Source organism: Chiloscyllium plagiosum, unplaced genomic scaffold, assembly GCF_037043375.1.
Source record: "Chiloscyllium plagiosum isolate Xiang-an unplaced genomic scaffold, Cpla_swu_hap1 HiC_scaffold_37, whole genome shotgun sequence".
Lineage (NCBI taxonomy): Eukaryota > Metazoa > Chordata > Chondrichthyes > Orectolobiformes > Hemiscylliidae > Chiloscyllium > Chiloscyllium plagiosum.
The window spans coordinates 13,969,454-13,995,957 of record NW_028270175.1 but is presented as its reverse complement, the minus strand read 5'-3'; the positions used below and the strand labels follow the sequence as shown (position 1 = coordinate 13,995,957).

The 26,504-nt window shown below is 41.2% G+C and overlaps 1 protein-coding gene across 12 annotated transcripts in view; it reads right to left on the bottom strand.

Annotated features, from left to right (window-relative positions):
- The window catches only part of prdm16 (PR domain containing 16), a 716,406-nt gene that overhangs the window by 474,523 nt on the left and 215,379 nt on the right, over positions 1-26,504 (bottom strand). For all 12 annotated transcript variants that reach the window (XM_043676051.2, XM_043676062.2, XM_043676053.2 and 9 more), the window contains exon 2: positions 18,524-18,873. In XM_043676051.2, the coding sequence (XP_043531986.2) occupies positions 18,524-18,873 (350 nt within the window). The remainder of the gene's footprint in view (positions 1-18,523; positions 18,874-26,504) is intronic.

Below are 26,504 nucleotides of genomic sequence, written 5' to 3'. Positions count from 1 at the left end.
AGACCCACCATTTAAGGTGGTTTTGACACCTCTGCTCTACGTTAATGCACTACTGAGTCAGTGCTGCTCTGTTGGAGTTGCCATCTTTTGGAAGGGATGCTAAACCCGTTGTCAAACAAAAACTGATTCCTTTTCCTTTATCTTTGTGGGACCTCGCTGGGTACAAAACAGCTGCATGTTTCCTGACAGAATGATAACATTTCAAAAGTATTTTGATTTATTTATTGTCGTAAGTGTCCTGTTACAAAACACAGTGAAAAGTGTAGTATAGTGTCACCACTCTCTGGTGTCATCTTAGAACACAGGAAGATAAACCAAAACATAGAATATAAAGGCAGAAAAATGAAGAAATAAGGCAAGTGTCCAATTTTACAGTCCTTCTTGTTAAGTGCTCTGCCTTGGGCCATAGGTTCGGTTGCCAGGCATGAGTTCCCTTGGCCTCACTACCATCACTGGAATGGAAGTCACTGCTCCTCAGTGCCATCTTGCCTCCACCGATGCCCTCGCTGGACCTCACCAACGCAGAAGCCAGTAGGTACTGGACTGACCCAAACTCTCCACTGCCACAGCAGCCATGAGTGGGCGCTAGGACCACCTCGCCAATGCAGGACCAGCTGGGATCCCAAACTTGCTGCGTCACCACCCCAACCCCACCCCCACCTCGCTCGCCATCATGGTTCCATGCTACTCACCACAGCCGATGCTGTTGCCATGACTGAGCTTCGCGACAAGACATAAGTAAAATAAAATAAAAGAGAGAGAATAAAAACAAGAGAAGAGAGAGAGAAAAATGAAAGAAAAGTGAACAGAGCAGGCAAGCCCTGAGCCCTACTCCATTGCCATCTTACTTCAGCATCAGTAAAACACTTTGGCGTCTGCTGAGCTTGTGAAGGGAGCTATATCAATGCAAATATTTCCTTCAAAATAGCTCTTTTCACATCACTAGATGCTCAACAAAACAAAAATAAATAAGAAACAGAATTCAGCAGTGTATGAACTGCAGTTCCCTCCTCATCTCCTGTGATATTGTTTTCCTTCCCATGTGGTTACTTTTGAGCTGTTATTGCTTAATTAGCAGGATAAACTGAAGCATGATAAATGTCATTATTTACTCAACGAAAGACCACAATCATTGTCGTTTTGACCCTTGGGGCAAAATGGCAAAACCCTTGCTGATTTATAAGGGGTCTATGAGTAGCACTTTCTGTATCAGCAAGCAATACAGACGCAACATAAATTCAAACACATTACAATAAATAAAACACGCCCTTTCTTCTCATTGCTTGAGTCTCACACTGGAAATCTCTATAAAAAATCCAACGCTACAGAGAATTACGGTCTCACTGCTGCAGAGCACAGTTATTTTTCCTGGCAGATTCTCTAGAGTAATAATACCAGACTGGAGTACAGCCTTCCTTTTCATTAGCTACACTCATACAATGTGCGTAATGACATGCAGTTGTAAGTCTTCACAGATTGCATTAGACTGGGATATGACAGTGCTGTAATTGGAAAGAATTTATTAACTCCTATCTTTTCATACTAGTAATATGGTGAGTCAAGTTATGGCAGAAATAAATAAGGAGGGATAAATTGTCCCAGCTACTTCTCACAAAATTTGAATTATCCAGGAATTGTGCTTAGGAGAAAGAGGAAATCTTTGACAATCCTGACTTAGATATCACTCACCTGGTAACAGGTGGGGTTTAAACAACAAAAGAGAGATCCAACTATTGCGGTTGAGGAGAAGTCTGACCCATCAAATGTTATGAATCCTTCACCTACTGAATACTGATGTGGCCTAATTCATCAAACTGTTTGTGAAGATTAACTTAAACTTGGCCCAAGCAAAATTAATGTCCACGGGAATGAGTCCATCTTAGCTCATGAGACTTGACTCAGACAGTACTGCTGCCCAACATTTTAAATTCTAATGATCCCTAACCCAGCTAATTTGAGGGAGGCCTCAGCCAGACAGAGTTGGGAAGGCCTAATGCATTAATACTGTGACAGTTATTCAAGTGCTGAGCAAATCGTGTCCTTATTATATATCCCCAATGAACAAACTGCAAACCTCAATTTTTTTTCCCCTGATGAGTCCAGGGATGCTGAGGTGAATTGTGGTGTCCTAACTGCATCCCTGATAGAGATTAGCTAAGTACAGGCTTCTGTTGTATAAGGATCTGAGAGGTGTAATGGTTGATTGAGTACAGAGGCCACCCCACTGGGATAATGGCACAGGCACATGGTCAGAGGAAAGAATGAGGTTGTAGGAGACAGACCTGAGAGTAGTGTGTTTCTAATAGTGCAGGTGATAGTCCCATAATCGTACATACTGTAGTTACAGTAGCACAATAAACTTCACATTGTTTACTCAACAAGTTTCATCTAGTTATATCAGATGGTGGCTATCCACATCCATGTTGGGCTTGAAGGAACCCACACACAACTACAAAACAGAATGTTTCTAGCTAAAGGACGTGATGGCTAAATGGTATTATCATTAACAAAAACAGAAATTGCTGGAAAAGCTCAGCAGATCTGGCAGCATCTGTGGAGAGAAATCAAAGTCAACATTTTGTGCCTGGTGACCGTTCCTCAGAACGCTGGTATTAACAGTAGACTTGTGATCCAGAGAATCAGGTAATGTTCTGGGAACCTAGCTTTGAATCCAACCACTGGCAAATGATGGAATTTGAATTCAATAAAAATCTGGAATTGAGAGATTAATGATGATTATTGTCAAAAAACCACATCTGGTTCATTAATATCCTTGAAGGAAGGAAACTGCCGTCCTTAGCTAAACTGGCCCACACGGGACTCCAGACCCAAAACAACACTATTTGACTTTTAATTGCCCCCTGGCAATTAATGAATAAAAATTAGCATAGTCTAATAGTATGCCAGGCAGTGTACTAACCCATGAGCTCTCAATGCAAATTTCAGCAGTATCCATGTAACTTTGTGCTGTTAATATACAGTCGGCCTCATCCCATGGAGGTTAAAGTGGTCATTTGATTCCCTTTTGTTCCTCTAGAATGACCAGGACTGGTCTTAAGACATTTTTTTATATTTTTAGAATCTGTACTCCTTACTGTTCCTAATTCCTGATATAGTATTAATTGAACAAATCGCTTTCCTGCAAGGTATCTGACAGAAATTGAAAGGCTCTCAGGAAATGCAGATTAATACCCTAAAAGGTTAACATGCACACAGCAAACAAGGCTGCTTGTAGAGACCCATGCAATCCAGTGAATGTTTTAACCTTGGGTAAATTTTTAAGGAAACATCCAACATTATTATTTGAAAACTCTATTAATAATCAACTAGGCCAGCAGTCAATTATATCACTTGTTTTATTAATGGCTACAGTACACATTCAAGAAGCATTCTCCTAATTAAAACTCTTCTCCCACACAAATAAGTATTTTTCATTCAATGACAGTAACATTGAAACCAAAAAATCTGGGGGTGGGAGGGAGGGTGGGTTTGAAGATTTTGCATACTTGAGGAAGAAGGTGTGACTAAATCAATTTGGTGTCAAATGATGTTAGTTCAAGATTAAGCACCTTCAAAAAATGTTATCTGTCATGTGAAGGCTGAGGACAGGAAAATGCTTAGAAACAAAGAACCATTGAGGAGGTGAAAGTTTTTGTTGGGTACGCTCGAGTAAGTTTAGCGCCAAACAAGTTTGAAAGTGGAAATGGAAAATTAACTGTTAGCTTATAGTGAAGTACAGTCAGGAACAAGTAAAGAGTCGTAAGAGTTAAACTATAAAACACAAAATGGTAATATGTGACTTAGGAGGCCATTCCTAGAAACTTCTAACCTGACATTCCTACAATTATAGGCTAGACAGAACCCAGCGTACCCCCTTCCATTCCAAATATAACGAGGAATGACATACTTATTCAACGGAGCACTAAACAAGAAATGGCCAATTAGCAGGATGTTTTATATACAGCACTACTTGCTTTTCTAGTGAAGTCAAAAATCGAAATGACTCTGAATGTTTGTGCTGAAGTTCTCATTTTAACTTGCAAGTACACTGTCACATTACTCAACCAGCATTTAAATGATTCACATCTAATGTACTATCACTGATGTCATGGCCACATATTCATACCAATAAATTAATGGAAGAATTAACACTTTTTTGTTTAAAACAGCATGTTCCATGGACAACAGAAAATGGAGTCAAAGGGGTCATGTGACCATCCATCCTTGTTTGCAGATAGACAAGAAACCCCCAAGAAATTGGAAATCAGTCTGGGCAGAACATTAAAACACAAGTGACCTTCTGGAACATTCCATTGAGATAACATTAAAAATGCAATAATTCTCTCCTGTGGATTTAACAGATGCAATTGTCAAATGCCGTCAGAAATTGATGCATAATGACCTCATAGTTCTAGTGGCTGAAGAATGAAATTTGACCAGATGGATTTGAGGTAAAACCATTCGATTACAAGGTGATACAAATGCTGATATTCAAACCCCATTGTGTGCCAGTGCCCATGTCATCATAGACCATCTGTGTGGACAATGGGAACGTAGATAATTTGGTAACCTCACAGAAACCAGCTTGTGATATAAAGGGTTTTTTGAGAGCAACCTGATCTCAGTCTGGAAGACAAGGAGGTCACAGAGAGAAGAGTTCCCGCTATCAAAGGAAGAATCCTGCCTAGGGTCACCAAAAGGGTGGAGAATGGGAGTCTACCAAAAGGGAAAAGATGAATCTTATGTTCTTTTGGTGAATACAAATTTTGTAGAGTTTTTTTTAAGGATTCTTGCCATAACACCCTGTTAGATTTCTCACCATATCTTACCAAGCGTAGCTTATTTAATCACCCACCCCACTACTATGACATCTCTCATGCCTGATTCTATCCCTGCCTTACCACCCATTCTTCCTGGAATGCTTAGCAGATATCTGCTGAAACACCAGCAGCCCTTGTGACTGTGCCATCTTTGAAAGGCCATTGTGCCACCAGGACAAGTAACCAGACAAACAATGGCAATCCAGTAATGAACTCAACTCGCCAGGTACCCGCTCTGGGTTCCATGTCATGAACCCAACATCTAGTTTGTTTGGTAAAATTGCAAGCTAAATATTAAGACCATAAGACGTAGGAGCAGAAATTAGGCCATTCAGCCCATCGTGTCTGCTCTGCCATTCAATCATGGCTGGTAAGTTTCTCAAACCCATTCTCTCCATAACCCTTGATCCCCATGACAATCAAGAACTATCTATCTGTGTCTTAAATCTACTCAATGACCTGGCCTCCACAGCCTTCTGTGGCAGTGAATTCCACAGATTCCCCACTCTCTGGCTGAAGAGGTTTCTCCTTATCTCAATGCTAAAAGGTGTTCCCTTTACTCTAAAGATGTGCCCTCAGGTCCTCGTCTCTCCTACCAATGGAAACATCTCCCCAACATTCACTCTTTCAATGAGGCGAGTTGAGCATCAGTAAGACTTCTCAGAGATTATAGCCCCCTTTCAGTAACAACCCGCCCCACTGTTCAGTAAGAGCGTAAAGGATCCAGTGAATAAAAACCGAATGAGCTGCGAGATGCTGTGAATCAAAAACAGGAAACATTTGATGAGATGCTCCGGACATTGTGACAGAGCTCACTCACCCTCTCATCCCATTCCACCCCAGTCAGATCCTCAAACAGGGGCTCACCTGGAGGAATGCCAGAAATCTGCTGATGCATGCAATAAGCCACTTTTGCAGAACTAAATGGAAACTTCCAATCTCTTTTTCTTCAGTGACTCAACCTGCAGATCATAAGACCTGCGATGTTTCCAGCTTCGAGCATGAAAGATTCACGAGTAAGAGTGATTTTATGGATGTTATAAAATTTAAGTGCATGCTGCATCTTTTGAAGTGAGTGAGTGAGTGTGTGTGTGAGAAAGAAAGAGAGAGTGACTGAGTGAGAGAGTGTTGCACCTTTACATATGTGTTTTGAGAAATAAAATTCATTTTTCCTTTCTCTTAAACTTCCAAGTATAACTGTTTTGTACCTGTTCTTAAGACTCACAGCACAGAGGTTTTACACTTGCTCTTTGAAATACATCTTGTTCTGGTCAGTTGAGAAGTAGTTACAGTGAAAATCAACCGAACATCTCTCCCCTGTCTGCAACACAGGCAGGTGTGATCTGTCAGTGAACACTGTGTTTGTTCATGTTATATTATTTAGCTGTTTCTTTTATCGGAATGCTGGGACCAAGGCTCACGAGAGATGGTTCACCATGAATTGATTGATCCTCAACTGTTGCTGACTTTTGTGATCATAATTTATTTTAGGGGTACATTTGGCTGCACAAGTCACATGTTTTGAAAGCAAGTAGTCCCAGTGTTGTGGGATTAAGCTTCTTAGGGGTTATCCAACTTGGCTCTGGAGGACCACCTCCATTTCTCTCCTTCTGTTATTTGGCTTTGGCCCATTGCTTAGAATTGCAGATCTGTGCAGTTCCCAGATTGGCCTTCGGCTCAGATTCGTCTGCGCACCCCAGCTCCCAGTTTGTGTGTCCTTCATTCCAAGTTGACCACCCCTTGAGATATATCTTAACAATGCAGTCAGATATGGTTATACCACAGTGAGCAGCCCATCGGGTCACCTTCTTCAGTTTCAAAGCAGTTTTTCACAAAGCGAATGTACCATTTTATTAATGGCTTTGACTTAGTTCAACAGCTGTTCCATTCACAGCACTGGGCTCTGTGCTGACTTATACTGGGTTAGTTGAGTTAATCTGGGGCAGTGGTTGAGGGGTTTCAATTTGCTTCCACATTCGGTTAGATTTAATGATAAATTTTTAAAGGAATTTGGATAGATAGTTGAAAATGGGGAAAAAATGCCAACCTGTAGGGAGAACCAATTCTCAGGTAAGTGTGACTAATTAGATAGCTCTGTCAAAGAGCGTGTACAGACACAATGGGTTCAGTGCTGTGAGACCTGATCATTCTAACAGGCGAGAGACTTAAATCAGACTGGAGTTACTCAGAGTGATGGTGCAAGGTGTCTAGCACCTTTCCACCTTGTTACTTCAGCCTTTGACTGTTAACAGCTTTGTGCTGGTTTTGTGAACCTTAAATACCTATTATATTGATCACATATTTTGTTCCTCTTGTGTCACCAAGGTCTTACACCTGCCTGCTTCATGGTTCTTGTTACACAAGGATAGCAACTCAATAAACTGATGGCCTCCATCAAAGCTCATCCACTGATAACTGCTTGGCCAGCACTATCAGTCTTTCAGTCAATGTGGGTGGTTAAAAATAATTCAGAAGTCAGATAAGCAAAGTTAAACAACGTGAATTCCATGAATTGCCGTTTAAGTTACTGTTGAGAGAGGTACAGCGTCAGATGGCTGAATGTTAGGCTCATTGCGTACAATGCATGGGAATGAAGTATAATAAGAGAGCTCGCTCAGTGTGCCAGTTGGTAAACAGACTACCAACTAAAAGACTGAGCCACACAGACAAAGCCAGTTTCTGGCCTGTGTTTACTATCAACTGAGTTTCTCTAATTGGTCCTTAGGTTAGGAGAGGAAGCCATTCCCCATCCAGGAACCTTGTTCCTGATCAATCTCGTTTGAACCATGTGATTGTGAATAATGGGGAGGAGGCTTTCTCCAATGGCCCACATACCCTCAGCCCTCATCACTGAGTACTCCATCCTCACAGTCTGAGCAGGTCCACCCACGGAGACCACCACATGTTCTGATGGAATCTGTGGAAGCATTCTCTGGAAAGAATCAGAAGGGGAGGAATCAGGCAGACGCATCGAAGTGGTTAAACACACCTCCCTGTGACTGTTTTTGAATTTGTGTCTTTAAATAGCAGCTGAAACAAATTACCTAGGAGGATCACATTGGCAAACTTTATTTAAAAGATATGGAGAAGCTCGGATTAAATTGCAGCTCATTACCCCAACCAGGATCATTGAAAGAAAAACAACTGAGGGGGTCTAGATGCTTCTGTTAACACACTTTATAAAATACTTATGTGAATTCCTTTTGATATTTTGATATAGATATTAACCCTTGCTGTATCAATCTCTTTCAGATGAACTCAGACCCCATCAGCTCTTTCATGTAATGTTTAAGATCCCATGACATTATTCAAAAATAAGCAGGGCAATTCTCCCTAGTGTCTGATTCAATATCTATACCTTAGTCAATATCACTAAAACAGATTGGCTGGTCGCTTATGTTATTGTCTATTTGATTTGATTTATTAATATCACATGTACCTAGGTACAGTGAAAAGTTTTGTTTTGCTTGCAGTACAGGCAGGTCATACCATACAAAGTAACAGTTGTAGAACAGAATGAGGAACACAATGAGTGGTTGCAGAGAAGGTGCACAAAGATTGAGATCAACATTAAATCTGAAATTTGAGAGGTCCATTCAGAAGTCTAATAACAGCAGGGATGATCTAGTGTGAAGTTGAAAACTGACCATGTTCCCCTTCTTCCTTTACCACCCTATTCCCCTTGCCACACAAACATACACAAAAACACACACACAAAAACACAGTCACCCACAGACACATACCCATGCACAGATACACATGCGCAAACACACATACATGACAGATGCAGAGACAGCACACACACACATATAGACACAGATGCACACACATTCAGATAACATATTATGACTTTTCTGCAACTGTCAATATTTCTGGATTGTTAAATCCTTCGCTATCTTTATCAGGTGACCTCTGCTGGAATGTGTACCTGAATGGATGAAGATAGCACCAAACATTACAGTGATACTCTTACAATCAAATAGCTCGCATATACTCTGACGTGGTTCACACAAAGGGAATGGTCACTGGTCTAAGTACCAAATCCTGTTATTAGGCTGAGGTTGATATTCTCCTTACTTGATTTTAGTGAACAATCAAAAATAATTGTGATCAGGAACATCAGACAAATGTTTTCCATCCCTTTTTACTTGGAGATCTTGAAAGCAATTGGATGACCCAGAGCCAGCTCAGCTGAGATCAGCACTAAGACACGTCCTGATATGTTTTTTTTGACAACTCGCTTTTAGGGCAAGGTACCTGTCTCTGTGGTGGCCTTATCTATCAATAAGACAACACTAGTATCTTGTGATAACCTCTGAATCAGACCCAATACCAGGGAACACAGATACATGCCAACATAAAGAAAGCAGATTTGAGTTGAACTTTAGCTTTGGTCAAACTGAAAAGGTCAATTGATTAGTCATGGGAATCATTTGAATGGTGAGACTGCTCTGAGGTGAGGCTATTTCATCCTGAGAACAAATCTTTGAACACAAAACTATCAAAGACAAGAGAAAATCAATATTAGCATCCCTTTTCAATAGAGAATCTGTAGCTTGTTACCTCGCTCTGAGATGTCCTTCACTTAAATTTGTAGATTATCTTTTATTGTATTATATGTCACAGAGGTGTTCTGAATGTCTGAGGATAGGGTCAGACTTTTATCGGTCTGTCTGCCAATGTGCTGTCAGTAAACAGTGGTGTCTGATAGAAAATACAAACCAGAGAGGAGTGTTGCAGTGGCTGCCGCATCTCTGACCAAGGAGTTCAAATGCCCCTGAAAAGAGCTGCAGGAATCAAGATGGTTTTTAACCCAAATCCATTGCTACTGCTGCAGCCAGTCTGCAAACTATGTGCTACCAGCTAATTTGCAGTCAGTGTAATGTGCAAAACTGTGAGCAGCTAGCACACGTTGCAGTTAGCTTGTACAATTTAAAACCAATCTTCACCTCTTAAAGGAGAGGGGAGCATGTGGAAATAAGATGGACAAGACAAAAACAGAGGGTGCCTGATTTGGGAACATTCAACTTATGAATGGTCATACTTAAGAAGGCAATCCCACACAGGGTGCAATTTTTAAAGATGCGACATGCAAATGTTTCCTCTACTTATGAACAGCTATTTTATATTTATATTTAACAAATGTCATGGTGACTCAGTGGTCAGCACTGCTGCCTCACAGCACCAGGGACTTGGGTTTGATTCCAGCCTCGGGCGACTGTCTGTGTGGAGTTTGCACATTCTCCCCGTGTCTGCCTTCAGCCTTCCTGAAGAAGGGCTTATGCCCGAAACGTCGATTCTAATGCTCCTTGGATGCTGCCTGACCTGCTGCGCTTTTCCAGCAACACATTTTTCAGCTCTGATCTCCAGCATCTGCAGTCCTCACTTTTTCCCTGGAATTCTTTTCAGAATGTTGGTGCACAAGCAATGGGCTGAATGGCCTCTTTCCGCACAGTAGGGATTCGATGATTCTAACTGCTTAATCCTGCATCATTTTCCAATTGCGTATGGATCAACTTGCAAGCAGACTCCGGAATGGAGCCTGTTCACAACTCAGAGACAGCCTGCAAGGGGCAATGGGTTCTACTGGCACCATTGTCTTCTTGGTCAAAAATCCCCATTCTTTTCCTAAGCTCTGTGTGCAAATGACTTGGTGCTGAATGAAGTGGTCAGGGAGGTGTGGAGCACACAGGGGTGGCCAGGAATCAGGGTGGGGGTGCACAGGCCAGTGTTCTGTACAGTGCATGGTCAGTGTGTGATGCTGCTGTCCTGTAAAAGACCTCACGTTGGTGGGTCTTGCAGCCCCCTCCCACACAAGATGAGACACGTATACTGCCCACTCTGGGTGTGGCCACAGCCATTTCCTTTCTCATTTCCACAATGGAAGGTGACAGCACCTTATATCCTGTGAATAAAATGGATGGAAGATCGTGGGTTGGCAAGAGCTGATGTGGAAGACACCTTTCCCCACTCTTTGAATGAAGAAGAACCTCCTGATATCAGTCTTAAAATCTCTTACCCCTTTGCTTTTTTGTCACAATTTAGCTTAAAGTCATCTTCTGCATTAGTCGTGTGGATAGCCTTTACTTCCTTATGTTTCTAAGATCATGCCTCAATGATTTGCCATAGTCAGGTCTGGTCTGCACACAGAAATTTAAAAAAAACACTTAGACACTGCTTCAGGATTCCAATTCTCATCTTGAAATAACACTCTGCTTTATCATTATTTAAAATGATGGGCAAATAATTTTTTTATGTGATTTTGTTATATCACAACATATCAGTTTCCTGACACACTCTGACATTGCTAATGGAATTGTTATAGAACAGAAATATCTGTTTCACATTAAAGACCTGGTGTTGTCTTGTTCAGCACCAGAGGAAGTGGAAGAGGAGAAAAGATGGAGATATCAATTCTGTTGTTAAAGGAAACATTACTTTGGTAACATCGGTCTATCTCATTTCCTTTGTGTTCATCTAAAGACCACAGAGGGACTGTGCTTGTCTAGTCAACTGATATGAATGGCCATGTGAGGTTTTTCCAAAACATAGCCAGAATGCAAAAGACTGATTCTGATCATTCTAATTCTTCTCACTCATCCCCACCTTCTGAGGGTATTATTTAACAAAATTTGTTCTGTTAATTTTCAAAGACCTTTCGAAGATTAAGTGAAACTTCAGAACTCACACCTTATTCCCACTATCTATCCATTACAGCTGACCAGTAGAAAAGATGGACCAATCCTTCATGTCAATGTTCAGCAATGATGTTAGATAATCATTGAAATTTACAGATAGTTTTAAAATAAAAAAAATTAGTTTATGGAATGTGGGCGTCCCTGGCTGGCCAGCATTTATTGCTCGCCCCCCCAGTTGCCCCTTGAGAAGGTGGTGATGGGCTGCCTTCTTAAATGATTGAAGTCCATGTGCTGAGGGTTGACCCACATTGCCACTGGAGAAGGAAATCCTGGGCTTTGACCCAGCGACAGTGAAGGAACAGTGGTATATTTCCAAGTCAGGATGGGAAGTGGAATTGAAGGGGTGGTGTTCCCATGTATCTGCTGCCAAACAGAAAGTTGAAGAGTAAGATGGTAATTTGAAATCAATATTCTTTGGTGAGGTAATTCAAAGCTGATCCCACTGCTGTGCTGTCTACGACACAGCTCTGTTTCTTCCCCTGCTTAAAATATGTTTTCAACTGTCTTTGGAAAGATACAATGACCTCTGCCCCCAACATCCACTGTGACAAAGTATTCAATGTCCCAACCATCCTCAAAGTTATTTCTTCTAAACATTCCTCACTCTCTCAGGGCTAGGTTTGTTTTAAAAGCCGTGTGAAGCTCATTCACAACTGGAGAAAACTGTCTTTCTCTCTTTGCCCATTCAAAAACCTTACATAAAATTATAAAATCTTCATGAAATGTTGCATTACATTGGTTTCACCCACTTGTCTGATGTCACACACAATCTGTGCATAGAGTCAAAAGTTCAAAGAATCCCTTCGGTGTGGAAACAGGCCATTTGGCCCAACAAATCTGCACTGACCCTCCAAAGATCATCCCACCCAGAACACCACAGACAGTTCAGCATGGCTAATCCATTTAAACTGAACATTTTTGGATTGTGGGAGGCAATTGGAGTACCCAGAGGAAGCCCACGCAGACACGGAGAGAATGTGCAAACTCCACACAGACAGCCATCCAAGGCTGGAATCGAACCCAGGTCCCTGGTGCTGTGAGGCAGCAGTGCTGACCACTGAGCCACCATGCTTCACCCATTTTCCTATTCTTCTTTATTTAAATTCAAACTTTTGGAGAGAGCAGGCGAATCTGTACAAGCTCCCTAAGTTCTTCATAATTAAGCGTTACCAAATTCTTTGGTGGAAATAAGCCTTCTTGTTATCTAAGAACAGTGTCTCTTCTGTAATTACTTTACAATGGTGCAACTCCTGTCACTAATCAAAAGATGGGGCCAAGACAAAGCAAAGTCAAAGGTGGATTGATCACAGCAAGTTAATTCACACAACTCTTACCCAGTACCACATAATGGCAGAGGTGGGATAAAGATCGGTCATCTCAGAAAACACCTGAAGATTGCAGCAATGTGGATCTGACACCCCAGCACATGCAGAAGAAATCCAAAAGGCAAAAAAATTGAAGCAAGTGTGTTTACTATATTTTGAGATACCTATTTTAAGAAGATACAAGGAACTAATTTGAAGTTGAAATGCAACTGACAACAGCAGCCAAGGAAGTAGCAAATAGGCAGCTCAGAACTCCAAAGGTAAAGCTTTATGTAGAAGCTTGAAAGATGTGCTATGGTAAGGAATTGGGCAGAGAAATGAGAGTAATGTCAGACACATGGGAAAACTGAGGTCTTAGTAAAGGAGACTGTGTAAGGAGCAAGTGATGACTCGAGGAGGTGGTGATCCCGAAGGGTAAAAAGAATAACATCATGAAAAATAGTGCAAACAACTAGACGGAAAACAAGGAAGTGTCCTCTCACAGACAGCGTCAGCACCACTGACATTCGGTTTCATGAGACACAGGTGCAAGGATCATTGAGAAGGGCCAGAATATAAATTTAGACCAGGGGATTAGACCTCAGAATTTATTCAGATTGAAAATGGGCCAATCTCAAGAAATCTAGTGAAAGTGTCAGGAAGAAGAAAAATCACGAAAGATTAAAGATTTGAAAGGAGCACAACTCAGTAAATAAGCTACAGTTTCAGGAGTGGGATTTATTAAGGACACAGTCTGAGAATTTTATTAACAGTTTCTAGAGACGTGGCACAATTTCCAGGAAGATGTGGGAAAAATACAGAGGGAAGAGAGTAGCCACCATTTTAAACATTAATAAAAGGTGAAAGAACCCTGGAAAGGAGGGAAACAGGATATAGATAGTGTATAACAAGCTAGCTTTTAAAATTCTTGCAAGTGGTAAACCAATATATATACAGCGAGTTAAGACAATTTAAAGCTTTATTGAAGAATTTGACACAGTTCAATAACAATACAGAGTTTAAAAGGCTGGGGGAGAAAGAAAATGTTGTACAGTAATTCAGTTTAGAGCAGTATATATGAGGCCTAGTACAAAGAGTCTCAATATCTAAAGTTGCTTTCTCTATACCTATAATTTTCCATGCCTTCTAAATCTATGACTTAACGTACTTTATAGTTTTCATATCATTTCAACAATACCCTGCACAAAACCACACATTCCACTATAACCTGAAGTTGTATAAACATCATTTATTTCACTCTTGTATCCTGTGCATCCATTTCCGAGTTGCCATTATCTTCTGATATTACATTTTACCTCCCTGTGTTCTGTTATAGAAGTATGCATTTGAAATCTAAATCTCTCTCTGTTCATTCTTACTCTTCCACATCCATCCATTCAGTGTATCCTCCTTTTCCTAGTTTATCTTCTCAAAGTCTAATACACATATTCATTCACTTTCTCAAAGGCAATGGGTAATGAATGCTCGCCTTGCCAGTGATGCTCACATCCCATGAACATTTTTTGTAAAAATCCACGAGGGATTCAATCTGTTCCTGAATGCTAATTTCACTCATCTTCCTTCTCAAGACGTTTTACAATTTTCCGCACTGCTTTTAAACCCTCATTTTTATGATATCAGCATGTGTTTTGATAGTGTGCTCCATATGCCCAAAACCTAATCATCCTTTCATTATTAGGGTAGATCAAAGTGACCCCTTTATCAGCACTGACCACTGGGAGTATACCAATTCTGAAACTTCTCCATTTCAAGTGACACCTCTTTGTTGTCATCAGAAATAAAAACTGAATTTTTCTTTTGGACTGTGAGTGGTAAATTCCAATTTCTTGAATGCCCCTTATCACAAGTGCAGGAGAATGTAAGTCAGGGTTTTAATTCAAACCAGCATATACCCAATTCATTAACTACAGAGCTGAGACTCTTCTGTAGCTCCACCTGAACTTACAGGGAGAGAGACAACCTCATTTAAATAGCTTTTGAAAAATGTGTGTGAAATATTATGTTGCAATAAAAGCCACTAAATGGTTTTTAAATAGGCGATTTCTAGTGCAACACATTTATATTGGAGAAGAAAAGACAGAGAATGGATAGAGCCTGAAGCTATGCATCCAATAGATTGAATTGTCTGTCTTGGTAGAATGGGTCTAAATTAATCCTCGGAGCTTCCTGTGCCTGAAGGCGGCAAATCTCCCCTCCCCCTGCAACAGTTCCATACCTAATGCTGAGGCCTTTCTGCAGTCACTGTGTACCATAGGCAGCAGGTGCATGTAAAACTGTGTGACCATTGGTTACAAATTCCGTCAGAAAGGGCCTCAATCAGCATCTTCCCCCGGCAGTGTTCAGAATCGAAGCTGTTGCAGATTTACCATCGCAATGGATAAAATAATCTTCATATGACAAATACTGAGAAATAGTAAAAGTATAAGATTGTTAGGAAAGTAACTGATACTCCATATAGTCCAAACTGGGGACAGCAGGTAGCAATAAATATTGAGTAGCCATATTACGAAGGGTTCTGGAACACTCAGGATTCTACTGGATTCAACATCCCTCTCCAAGTGGATATTGAAAACAATCCATACGTTCTTAAAACCATGACTCTGTGCTTCAATATCCTCAGCTGACTCTAGTCCATTGAACTGAATAGTATTTGCAGCCTGTGCTCCTGCATAAACACAGAGGGGTGACAGAGAATGTGACCAATGCAGCCACATCATGTACAATGTACCGAGCTCAGGAGCACTGCTGTCATGGCAACCTCTACATTTTCCCCCCACTGGAGCTGGTGAGGTTCCACTCAAATTGACCTCAGTAAAACTGAGAGAGGTTGGCTGAAGAAACGAGCAGGTGTCAATGGTTAAGCTGCAATGCCACTGACAACTTTTAACTGCTGCTCCTCATCTGAAAATTTGAGTGCCGGCCTAGGATGTTGTCCCCATTCTGCCTGGAAAGAGCTCCAATGCTTGAAGTAAGAGGCGGCATTTCTGTCTGCTTTCTGCCAGGCCAGGAAATAAATGCTTTGGTTAAGGAGGCTAAAAGCTTAGAAAGCTTTCCACTGAATCCCTTTTTGAGTGTTGTTCCTTCTTTTTTACATTGAAATGTAGATATTGGTGGAACAAGTACACTCCTCATTCCCTCAGCCACTTTGAGATAAAGAATGATGGCTTGGAAATGACAGGTCAAAGGGCAATCAGTGTTGTCACCACAGTGTGAGAAAAGAATATCTTGGAGTATTTTCTTCTGAGTTGGCAATTCTAATGTCACACCACTTATCTTGTCACAGCAACTGCAAAGGTAGGCTTGTCATTGTAGTAGCTCTCTAAAAACAAGACAATATAGATACCCTCTGACACAATATGATGTTATTGAGGGAGCAAGATAGCCTGGATGACTGATTTGCAATGTAGAGTGATGCCAAACAGAATGTGTTCAACTCCTGCACTGGCTTGGATTAGCATGTAGATCCCATCATCTCAGCTTTGCCTGAAGTATGGTGACCCTCAGGTTAAGCTCACCACCAGTTGTCTCCCTCTAATGGGACTATAACAACTTGCTTTTTATTACTTGACCATGTTGTGAGGTGTTTGGGTTTCCCATCTTCCCGGTCAAAGCGGCAGCTATGATGGAACTTCCTCATTGCTGCAGGTGCTGTCCTGCCATGAGTCTGTCACTTAATTGCATCACAGGAGGACTGAACTTGCAATAAGAAGCTTTTTGTAACAGAGGATTAATGCAACATCATAGAAGTGATAGTGCAGCACTGATCAAACTCTGAGAAGAGAAAGGTCACATGACCTTCAGCCACGTTACATCACTTTCGGCACAGAGTCTTGCTATGACCACTCTTCAAAAACAAGTCTGGTATTGTGCAGTGAAGCAGGCTCAACATCAGTAATTCAATTCTGTCTCATTGACCATTGTTTCCATAAAAAGGGAAATGCTGTCATAACGACAAATGTCAAACAATGTAATTACATCATCACCAGAAATGAGAAACAGCCCAAAAACATGGATTGGATCAAGATTCTGAAGTCGGCTCTGTCACAATACAATGGGAAATGGGAAAGGATGCTTGACCTCTCCTGGGTGAAATTAAAGCAAGGGTTTGATCAGGGTACTGGAGTCTCTTTGATCGGGTTATAACAAGGAGACATTTAAATATTGCTGACACTTCAATAAGGTTAAGAGGATCCCAGGTTCAAAAAATTTCGTTAGTCCGATTAAAGCAAGGCATAAAATAGAGTCCAAGAACTGCTTTACACATGTTGGCATTTGATTTATATTTTACAATGGCTTGATATGTTGAATTCTTTCCCTGACACATACCAGTATTGCACAGCTCTAAGGTGTTATGAATCCTAAAGATAAAAGCCCATTCTCTAAGTCTTGCATTTACCTCCTGCGATATCACTTGTCACATTCAGTTGCAAGGAGTTACACTGTTTTGCAAAACAGCATATCTCACAACTCACCAGGAGCAATGCCGCAGGGATCAGCTAATACACACTTTGAGCCAAGTCTGTCACACTTTTATAATACACAAAGCTCTGTGCCACACAACAAAAACAAAGCCAGTTATTTCTTGTTGGTTTCCTTTGACCAATGATTGACCCCTGAATATGCCTACAAACAATTAGTTTTTCTAATTGGCCTCAGAACAGTTATACATTGGATATATACCAATTAAAAAGAAACCATGGTATCTCACCAGCTAACTAATACATTGTTTGGAATATGGGAAGACTTCTACCATTTTAAAGCTGCATACCCAACAATACACTGAAAGGAATGCCCAGGGATTAGTGATTATTCTGTAATCTGTACTAGGTCATACATTGTACTAATGCCACACTGGAAACACATTTAACAGTATGTAACTTCCAAAACAGCCACATTCCAGTTTGTACAAAGCTGTTATGGATCACATTTTCCTTTTAATTAACACAAGCATAACAAGGTCAGCTGAATGAGGCAAAGTCCAGGAGCACACACATCCAGTTCGAAACTTTACATTAACCATCAGTCAAGCCAAACATCAAAATGGAAACATAACAACTTGTGGACTCTCTGAATTCTTAAAACTGCTTCAATCTTGGACAAGGAAGATTTGTGAATTACAATCTTGGATTATTAAAAACAATGAGAAACATTCAAAAAGGGCAGAATAATGCACTGTATGCAATTGATTCGGATCACAAGGTCTTGAAACCATTTTCATCAAAGTTTTCTTTGAAAGTTTGATGGAAATCCATGCTTTTGAGATTCATTCCCCCCCCCCCTCCATCTTCTTAATCGGTTCACCATCCAAGGTGAGGCCTGTTCCTAAAGGAGCACCCTGCGAATTTGTGTTCTGTACCACTCTTTAGGTACAGTAATGGAGTTTAATGCTGTTGATGTAGCAGCATGAGAGCAATTTAGAAATGATGATCTGAGAGCATGGCCCTCCTTGCTTTATCTTGCCATGCTCCTCTGGCCCAGATATTGGTTTACTGTGGAAAACTGAAGCCTGAGGCCTCTTCACAAGTGTAGAGTTTACATCAGATATGCTGAAGGCTGGCACCAGTGGGAATATGATAGGGATACTGCCGTGGCAAACTGCCAGGGTAAAAATGCCATTGGTCTGAATCATGTAGCACTCCTGAGCCCAATCAATCAGTTACAATAATAAATCAACAATTACCTCCCATCCGAAGTTCGGATCCTTCAGTGTCACCCTTTGAATCCCAGCATAGGGACCGAATCTCTCTCCTACTTCATTCTTCTTCTTGGCCCAAATCCCTAATCCTGCTCCAGGGACTGAAGACTCTCTCAGCTCGAAGTCAGGTGGGATTGGAATGTCTTCAGGAATGTAGACAGGGGCTTCATATGGGGACCCTTCCTTTGGAGTGAATTCATTGCTTGGGGGAAGTGGAGATGGTGGGCCGACAGGGATGGGGGACATGATGCTGTCTTCCGTTTCCTCTTCACCACTCTCCCCAGCTGGTGGCTCAGCATCTGTCTCATACATGTTATCTACCACCTCACTGTCACCTGAATGTTGCGGGAAAAAAAGAGAGAATAAAAATGAGGAAACTTACTGAGCAGCTATGAATATTTAATGTGCCTTTTACAACAACAATGTGATGTTCAAATTTTTCCACGCTGTCTATGTCTCAATGTCTGTAAGCTCCTCCAGCCCTACTACCCACTGAGACCTGGACATTTCTCCAACTCTTGCCTCTTGTTAATCTTTACTTCCTTTTGCCCAACATTTATGCCTCTAAATTTTGCCTTTAGCTCACTAGGTCTTAAACTCTGGCATTCCCTCTTCAAACACAAGCCTCTCCACCTCTTTCTCTTCTTTTTAAGACTGTCCCTTTCATTAACCCTCTCCGAAAGCTCTTTTCCGTGGCTTGCTGTCACTGTTGACAATTCTGTGAAGCACCTTGGGACAATTCATCAAGCTGAAGCCACTTATATTTTCAAATTATCATGCTGAGAAATCAGAATTTCATTCCCTATTATCTCCTCTTCTGAAAATTTGACCTGGATTGTATTCTGCATTTGTGCACTTTGATATGACAATATCCAGTTTGATTTTAACTGGTGGGTATATTGGAGTCCAGTCAGAGAACTGGGAGAAATGAACTGGAGCCAGTTTTTAGAAGAAAGATTTCATCAGATAAGCACTGCTTGGGTCATTGTTTCTGCTTTGATATAATTTAAATCATTACAGTGACTTGGCTCCTTTGACAGCTCAGAAACTATTCTATAACCAGGGACCATTCTCACTCACATTTTTTACAGAACGTCAGCAGGCATCGTCAAAGTCAAATTAAATCTTGTTATCACTGTCCAACTCCCATCGCTCATTTACGTATATCTTATATGCTTTCCTATCCTGTAAACATTTGCCTGGCCTGACCTTCTCTAACAACCTGTCTTATCACCATAATTATTGGTTCCTCACCCTCCCAATGAAATAATCACTGCCTCAGCCTGGCCTCCAGTGTTGATCTTTATTGTCTCTCCCTTCTGCTCTTCTGTCTCCTTCTGGATATCCTTTCTCTTCAAGATTTGGAGATGTCAGTGTTGGACTGGGGTGTACAAAGTTTAAAATCACACAACACCAGGTTATAGTCCAACAGGTCTAATTGGAAGCACTAGCTTTCAGAGCGCCACTCCTTCATCAGGTGGTTGTGGAGGACACAATTGTAAGACACAGATGTAGGAGTGGCGCTCCAAAAGCTAGTGCTTCCAATTAAACCTATTGGACTATTACCTGGTGTTGTGTGATTTTTAACTTTCTCTTCAAAGCATCCATTTTAACCACAAGGCATTCTCTCGCTCCTGTTCCCCATCAAGACTGACTATCTCAAGTCAATTGAAGCAGCCCATGTCCCATCTCAGCTGAAGCTACAGACAAAGATCAGGGATATTGAACTTGGCTGACTAGGGGTGTTGGTATAACCCTACATGGTGGAATCACCAAACAAGTGACATGAGGAGGAGCCACATCAATGATTTCAAGGAATGCAATTTAATGTCTGTCTTGAAGCAGGAGCCATTGCAAGTGGGTCACAAAGGGTGGTTGCTGTATATGAGGCACTGTAAACTTTATTAAGAAGGTGTTTCATTTTCCAAGGATTTAGAGATGTAATTGGCCCTGGTGTACCACTGCATATTTGAAGAGCCTCAATTTAAACTTAAACCACAGAAACATTTCTTTTGGAAAGAACAGACCACTGGAAATGGAGCTGACAGAGCGAGCCAGTGTCATGTAATTTGTATGCCCTACAATCTAAACACAAACTGCAATCATTCACTAACTAGGCAGCAATTATGTGTGGTTGCAATCACTGTTCCATCAGTCTGTTCCCGAACTGTGCCAAGAGTGAGATGTCTGCAGCTTTGCAATAGACCTCAATCTATCTGCTTTTCAATCCCACATGCACAGCCTTCCCTTGTCCACAGACGCTACTTGTTTTGTCCAGTAATCCATGAGTTCACTTTCCTTCCCATTGTGTCAGGCAGTCATTACCTCCATCCTTTTGGAGGAGTCTATATTTTATATGCTTTGTCCTGATTTTCTAACCTTTTGCTTTTTTTAAAAAAAGAAACTTTCATCTTGGAAGAAGAAAAAGACTAGGAAAAAGTGAGGACTGCAGATGCTGGAGATCAGAGCTGAAAAATATGTTGCTGGAAAAGCGCAGCAGGTCAGGCAGCATCCAGGGAGCAAGAGAATCGACCTTTCAGGCATAAGCCCTTCTTCAGGAATGCTTCTTCAGGCATTCCTGAAGAAGGGCTTATGCCCAAAACATCGATTCTCCTGCTCTTTGGATGCTGCCTGACCTGCTGCGCTTTTCCAGCAACACATTTTTCAGAAGAAAAAGACTGAATCATTTCCATGCACTGTCAATATGTCCTCCCCTTCATTGCACCCATCCTTGTTTTAGTGGCTTCTATTTCCCTTCTTTTTTGCAAATGACCAGGCCCCAACTCCATTCATGACTTGTCTGTTTCTGCACATTCTTATACAACGTACATTGTCATTCCACTTGGCTTGTTTCCTCTAAACACCATTAGTGCTAACCTCCCTGGTTTATGTCCTTCAAGTACCCTTCTGATTTCTCTCCTCACTTCTCCCAGATTCCAGATCTTGACTGCCCTCTTTCATCCACCCCGTAACTGGCCCTTTGTGATTCCCATCGGCCCTTTCCACTCTTGCCTGCTCTCGATCTAACATTACCCAGCTGCTCCCCTCTGCCTCTACGTCCGCCTTAATTTTGGGTGACATTCAGCTTCATAATATCTGCTTAGGTGAATTTGTTGTTGTTCCTCATTTCAAGCATCATTTTTTGTTCTGATTCATGACTTGAAATAATTCCAAATATCACAATTACTTTTGAATTTCATTGTGAATAACTGATTTTTGGAGTCAGCTCTGCTCTCTGAGGACAGGAATACATTTTCCTGAATACCAGAAAAACAATGCACCATTCAAACTCTTCCCTATGTGGGGGTGTGATTTACAGTACAATCCTTTAGTTGATGGTGAAATTCATTTGTGCCAAATTAAAACCATGTTTTAAGTAAAATTATTGTGGAGTGGAATGCTCGTATGAAGCTCTGATAATGTCACTGAAACTCCCTCTCTCCCTCTCTGTGTCTCTCGAGAACTTCAAATACCATCGTATGGAACAAAATCACTGGCAATGGGAAAATGAATGATCATCCAGAAACGGACTAGAGCAGATAGGATTCAGTGAGTCAAAGATGGGGAAGTGGTTCAGATTGGGCTAGAGAAGAAAGGGACTGGTCATTCAAGTGCACTGGAGCAAGGGGAGATCAGTGCATCAAGTGGATTGGAGCAGAAAGGATCTAAAAGCAAGATGACCAGAGCAGAGAGGGATCAGACAGGGTTCTTTGTTCTTTTGTTTGTATGTGTTCGTGCGTCAGAGGGCAGAGAGACATTGGCAGCTCAAGGGGAAATTCAGAGCTAACGAGGTAAGAAGAACAGACAAGAAGACATTGCATGAGAGGGATGGAAGAAATGATATAACATAATGATCAGAATTGGAAGTATTACACCGAGTGGGACCAAAAAAAGGGATTGCTGGATGAATGAAGGATTATTATGACAGTCATAGAACATAGAGCAGTGCAGCACAGGAACAGATCGCTTCGGCCCATTGCTTCTGTGCCGACCATCATATCATTCTAAACTAATTACAGCTGCCTGCACATGGTTCAAATTTCTCTATTACCTGCCCGTTCATGTGTCTGTCTATATACTCTGAGAAGTTGCTATCATATCTGCTTCTACCATCTCCCCCGGCAGCACGTTCCAGGCACCCACCCCACTCTGTGTAAAGGAATATCTCCTTTAAACTTTCCTGTCTCACCTTAAACCTATGCCCCCTCATATTTGACATTTCCACTCTGGAAAAAAAGGGATCCTTTCCACACCTCTCATAATTTTATATACTTCTACCAGGTTGCCCCTCAGTCTCTAACGCTCTAGCAAAATCATTTTTATAGTTAATACACTCCAATTCAGGCAACATCCTGTCAACCTCCTTTGTGTCCTCTCCTTTATATGTTTCAGTCCACTTTATAGCATCTCTCAGCAAGAAGGCAAATTGTACCCATCACCCTTTAAAAACGTTGATGCGAAAGTCTATGTTTGCTGTTCACATTTGTACACAAGTTCCACAAGTTTGCTTAATATTTCAAAGGTTTGTTGGATTTACTTCAATGCTTTCCTTTCTCAATGTATTCCACATATCAGTTTTATAATGACACTGCTGAGTTTCATATTCTCTTCCCTAGTAGTGTCAGTTCCACAAAAACCTCACCAACTTTCCCCATTCTCCTGCTTTCTCACTCATCCAGATACACCATCCAATATATTCTGTAACTCCATTATTCAGAAATAAGAAACCATTTACATTCTCTTCCAGTCAACACATTATTGCTAATATCGTCAATCTTTCATAGTTATGCCAGTTGACAGATAATTTCATGAAAAATAATAAAGTAGACAAGACCACAGGGCATCATGGGATCTATCCCAGGACACTGAAGGAGGCAAGGGAAGAGATTGCTGGGGCCTTGACGGAGATCTTTCTATCCTTTTTAGCTACAAAGCCTGGAGAATAGCCAAAGTTCTTTCTTTGTTTGAGGAAGGGCAACAGGGTTAATCCAGGACATTGTAGGCCAGTGAGCCTTACATCAGCGATAGGGAAGTTATTGGAGAAGAGTCTTAGGGGCAGGATTTATTCACAGTTGGAAAAGAATGGACCTATTAGGGATAGACAGCATAGTTCTGTGCGGTGTCTTGTCTCACAAATTTGATTGAGTGTTTCGAGGAAGTGATGATCTAGCTTGTCTACCTCTGCAGGCATCCAAGCTTAGGTTTTGGTAGGACATAAACATAGTGAGAATCTGGAGCTGCTTAGATGTAGTCTTCCTGTAGGCCTGTTTTACCATGGACACTGATCAACATTACGGATTGCCAAATTTAAAAACATGTCACATTCCTTCCCCTAAAGCAATGCTATTGATATTTCTCTAATATGCAACTCTTCCTGATAAGATATTGATCTCCCTCTTTTTACATATGGATTGGTTCCAAAACAAACACTTTAGAGTTCTATCCCACCAGCCCACCACCCTACAGTACGTCCTTCCCTTCACAGGCCCTTGTGTTCTGTTGTTGGATCAGACTGTAAGGTTAAGTCAGCTGCTTGTGTTCATGGGCTTTCAGCTTGGTGTAGGCTAATGATTACATAGAACCAGCACACTTCAGTTTCAGTCTCACCAGACATGGTTTATAACACAGCCACATGGGCTGTTAGTCCATGGTACAACAGGCTGACAGCCCTGAAGGAAAGACCAGTAAAACTGGTGAATGAGATGTACCAGTCTGACTCATCTTGTATACTTTAAAACAAAGGTGCAGAAAGGCTGGGGTATTCAGTCCCAAACATTGATTTTAAATTTGACCTATTTTTCCTGATCAACCTGTTCAGAGGCATTATTACACATCTCTGGTGCAGGTGGGACTTGAACCCAGCCCTCTTATTTCAAGGTAGGGACATACCACTCTGCTGCAAGAGATCCCTTGAGTTCTGAGTATTTTTTGATATTTAACATGTTTTTTTCTACTCCGAAAGGGAGAATAAATCCACTTTGAGTTAAAATTCTTATCTGAAAACAAAACATGCTGGAAATCACAGTGGGTCAGGCAGTATCCACAGAGCGAGAACAAGCTAACTTTTCGAGTCCAGATGACTCTTTGTCAGAGCTCTGATGAAGAGCCATCTAGACGTGAAACATTAGCTTGCTCTCGACAGATGCTGCCTGGCCCATTGTGATCTCCAGCATTTTTTGTTTTTAGTACAGATTCCAGCATCTGCAGTAATTTGCTCTTCCATTAAAATTCTTAACCTTATGCTCAATTCATTCCATGGCCTAACTCTATAACCTTTCAGGACCTGGAACCCTTCAGGAACTCTGCATTTTTCAAATGATGTCTCAATGCATTCTGCACAAACTTGATGCCACCACTACCTGATGCGCATTCAGCCAATTAGATCTGAAGCTCTGAAATTGCATTCTAAACCTCCCCAAGTCATCTTCCCCCTTTCAATGTTCTTTTGCCGTCATCTGTTATAGAAATTCTTCTTTAGATTGGTGTCATCTTTGTCTCATTACATTCCTTTGAAGCGCTCTGGGATGTTCGGCCACATTCTTGGTGCTCTATTAATGGAAGTTGTCAGAGTGTAAAAAGGGGAGGGTACAGAGGTCATTTGTATCTCATTCCCAGTTTGTCTAACTCATGTGGCAAACAGGTCCTTGTGGGAGATATTAGTGTTCCTACTTGGGAGTGGCAACACTGAATTAGAAAATAATAAATTCGCCCTGGTATCACTCACATTCCACTGTCTCCTGTTGTATGAGAGAATGCTGATTTCTCTCTATCGCATTCATTGATCTTCATGGTCAAATTTCAAACCACGATACAAATAATCCCACTGGCGTCATGCAATAGGACACAGTTGTAAAAGTAGGATCAAGTTAATGGGGATAGAGGCAAATGCAGCCAGGCAGGACAGAGCTGAGGGCTGAAGGATTTGGTTCTACTCTTCACTGCTCGATAACATCAGCATTTACTCACAGGGCTTTCTGTTATTATCGAATCATGGTGGATTAGAAACTGTTACAAATATTTTGCGATTGCATTGAGAAAGGGAAAATCAGAATCATTTCGACAGAACCTTCTGCACTTTCCTCAGACAAGCATTGGATTTAAGTTACACTTTATGCTGGAATCCGTACTGTATTGCCTCGTTTCTGATGGTTCATGGACTAACTGCTCTACTCAGGCAGTTGCCACGCTACACAGAGCAGAAGGATTCTAGGTTAGATCTGTCCATTTAAAGCTGAGTAAATCAATGATATTTACCCAAGCAATAGGTGTACCATGAAACTGTACCCAAGCAATAAGAGCTCCCACAAATTTCCACCCCAGCAACAGTTGGCAACCATGAAATTCTTCCAGAGTAACAGTGTGTACCCATGAAACTGGGCAGTTGTGAAACTTGATACCAGCACGAGTGAGCACATGTGTCAAGGTAAAGTCAGCATTGTCCCGCGCTCTCACTAAGGAGAGACAAATAACTGGTGGTGAGTTTAACCCAAGGGTCAGCAAGGCAAGAATTTCATGGTGACCCCACCCATGTTGTTGGCATTACTCTTCATCACCAATCAACTGTCCAGCCAACTGAGCTAACTGACCTTGTAGGCATGTGTGATACAAATATGAAGTGAGTCTTGACATTTATAATTATGCATGAGAACAATAGATAGAATGTAAATGTGATATTGTCATATTATTCAAAAAGTGTTTGGGAACTATGACTTGAGCATTCTTATGAGCATGGACAATGTAGGAAGGTGATGGCCTAGTGGTATTATCACTGGACTGTTAATCCACAGACCCAGGTAATATTCTGGGTACCAAGGTTCAAATCTTGTTTATAGTGAAATTTGAATTCAATAGGAAATACCATCTGGAATTAAGAGTCCAATAATTCCATTATTGATTGTTGATAAAACCCATTTTGTTCACAAATACCCTTGAGAGGAAGAAAACTGATATCGTTACTTGTTCTAGC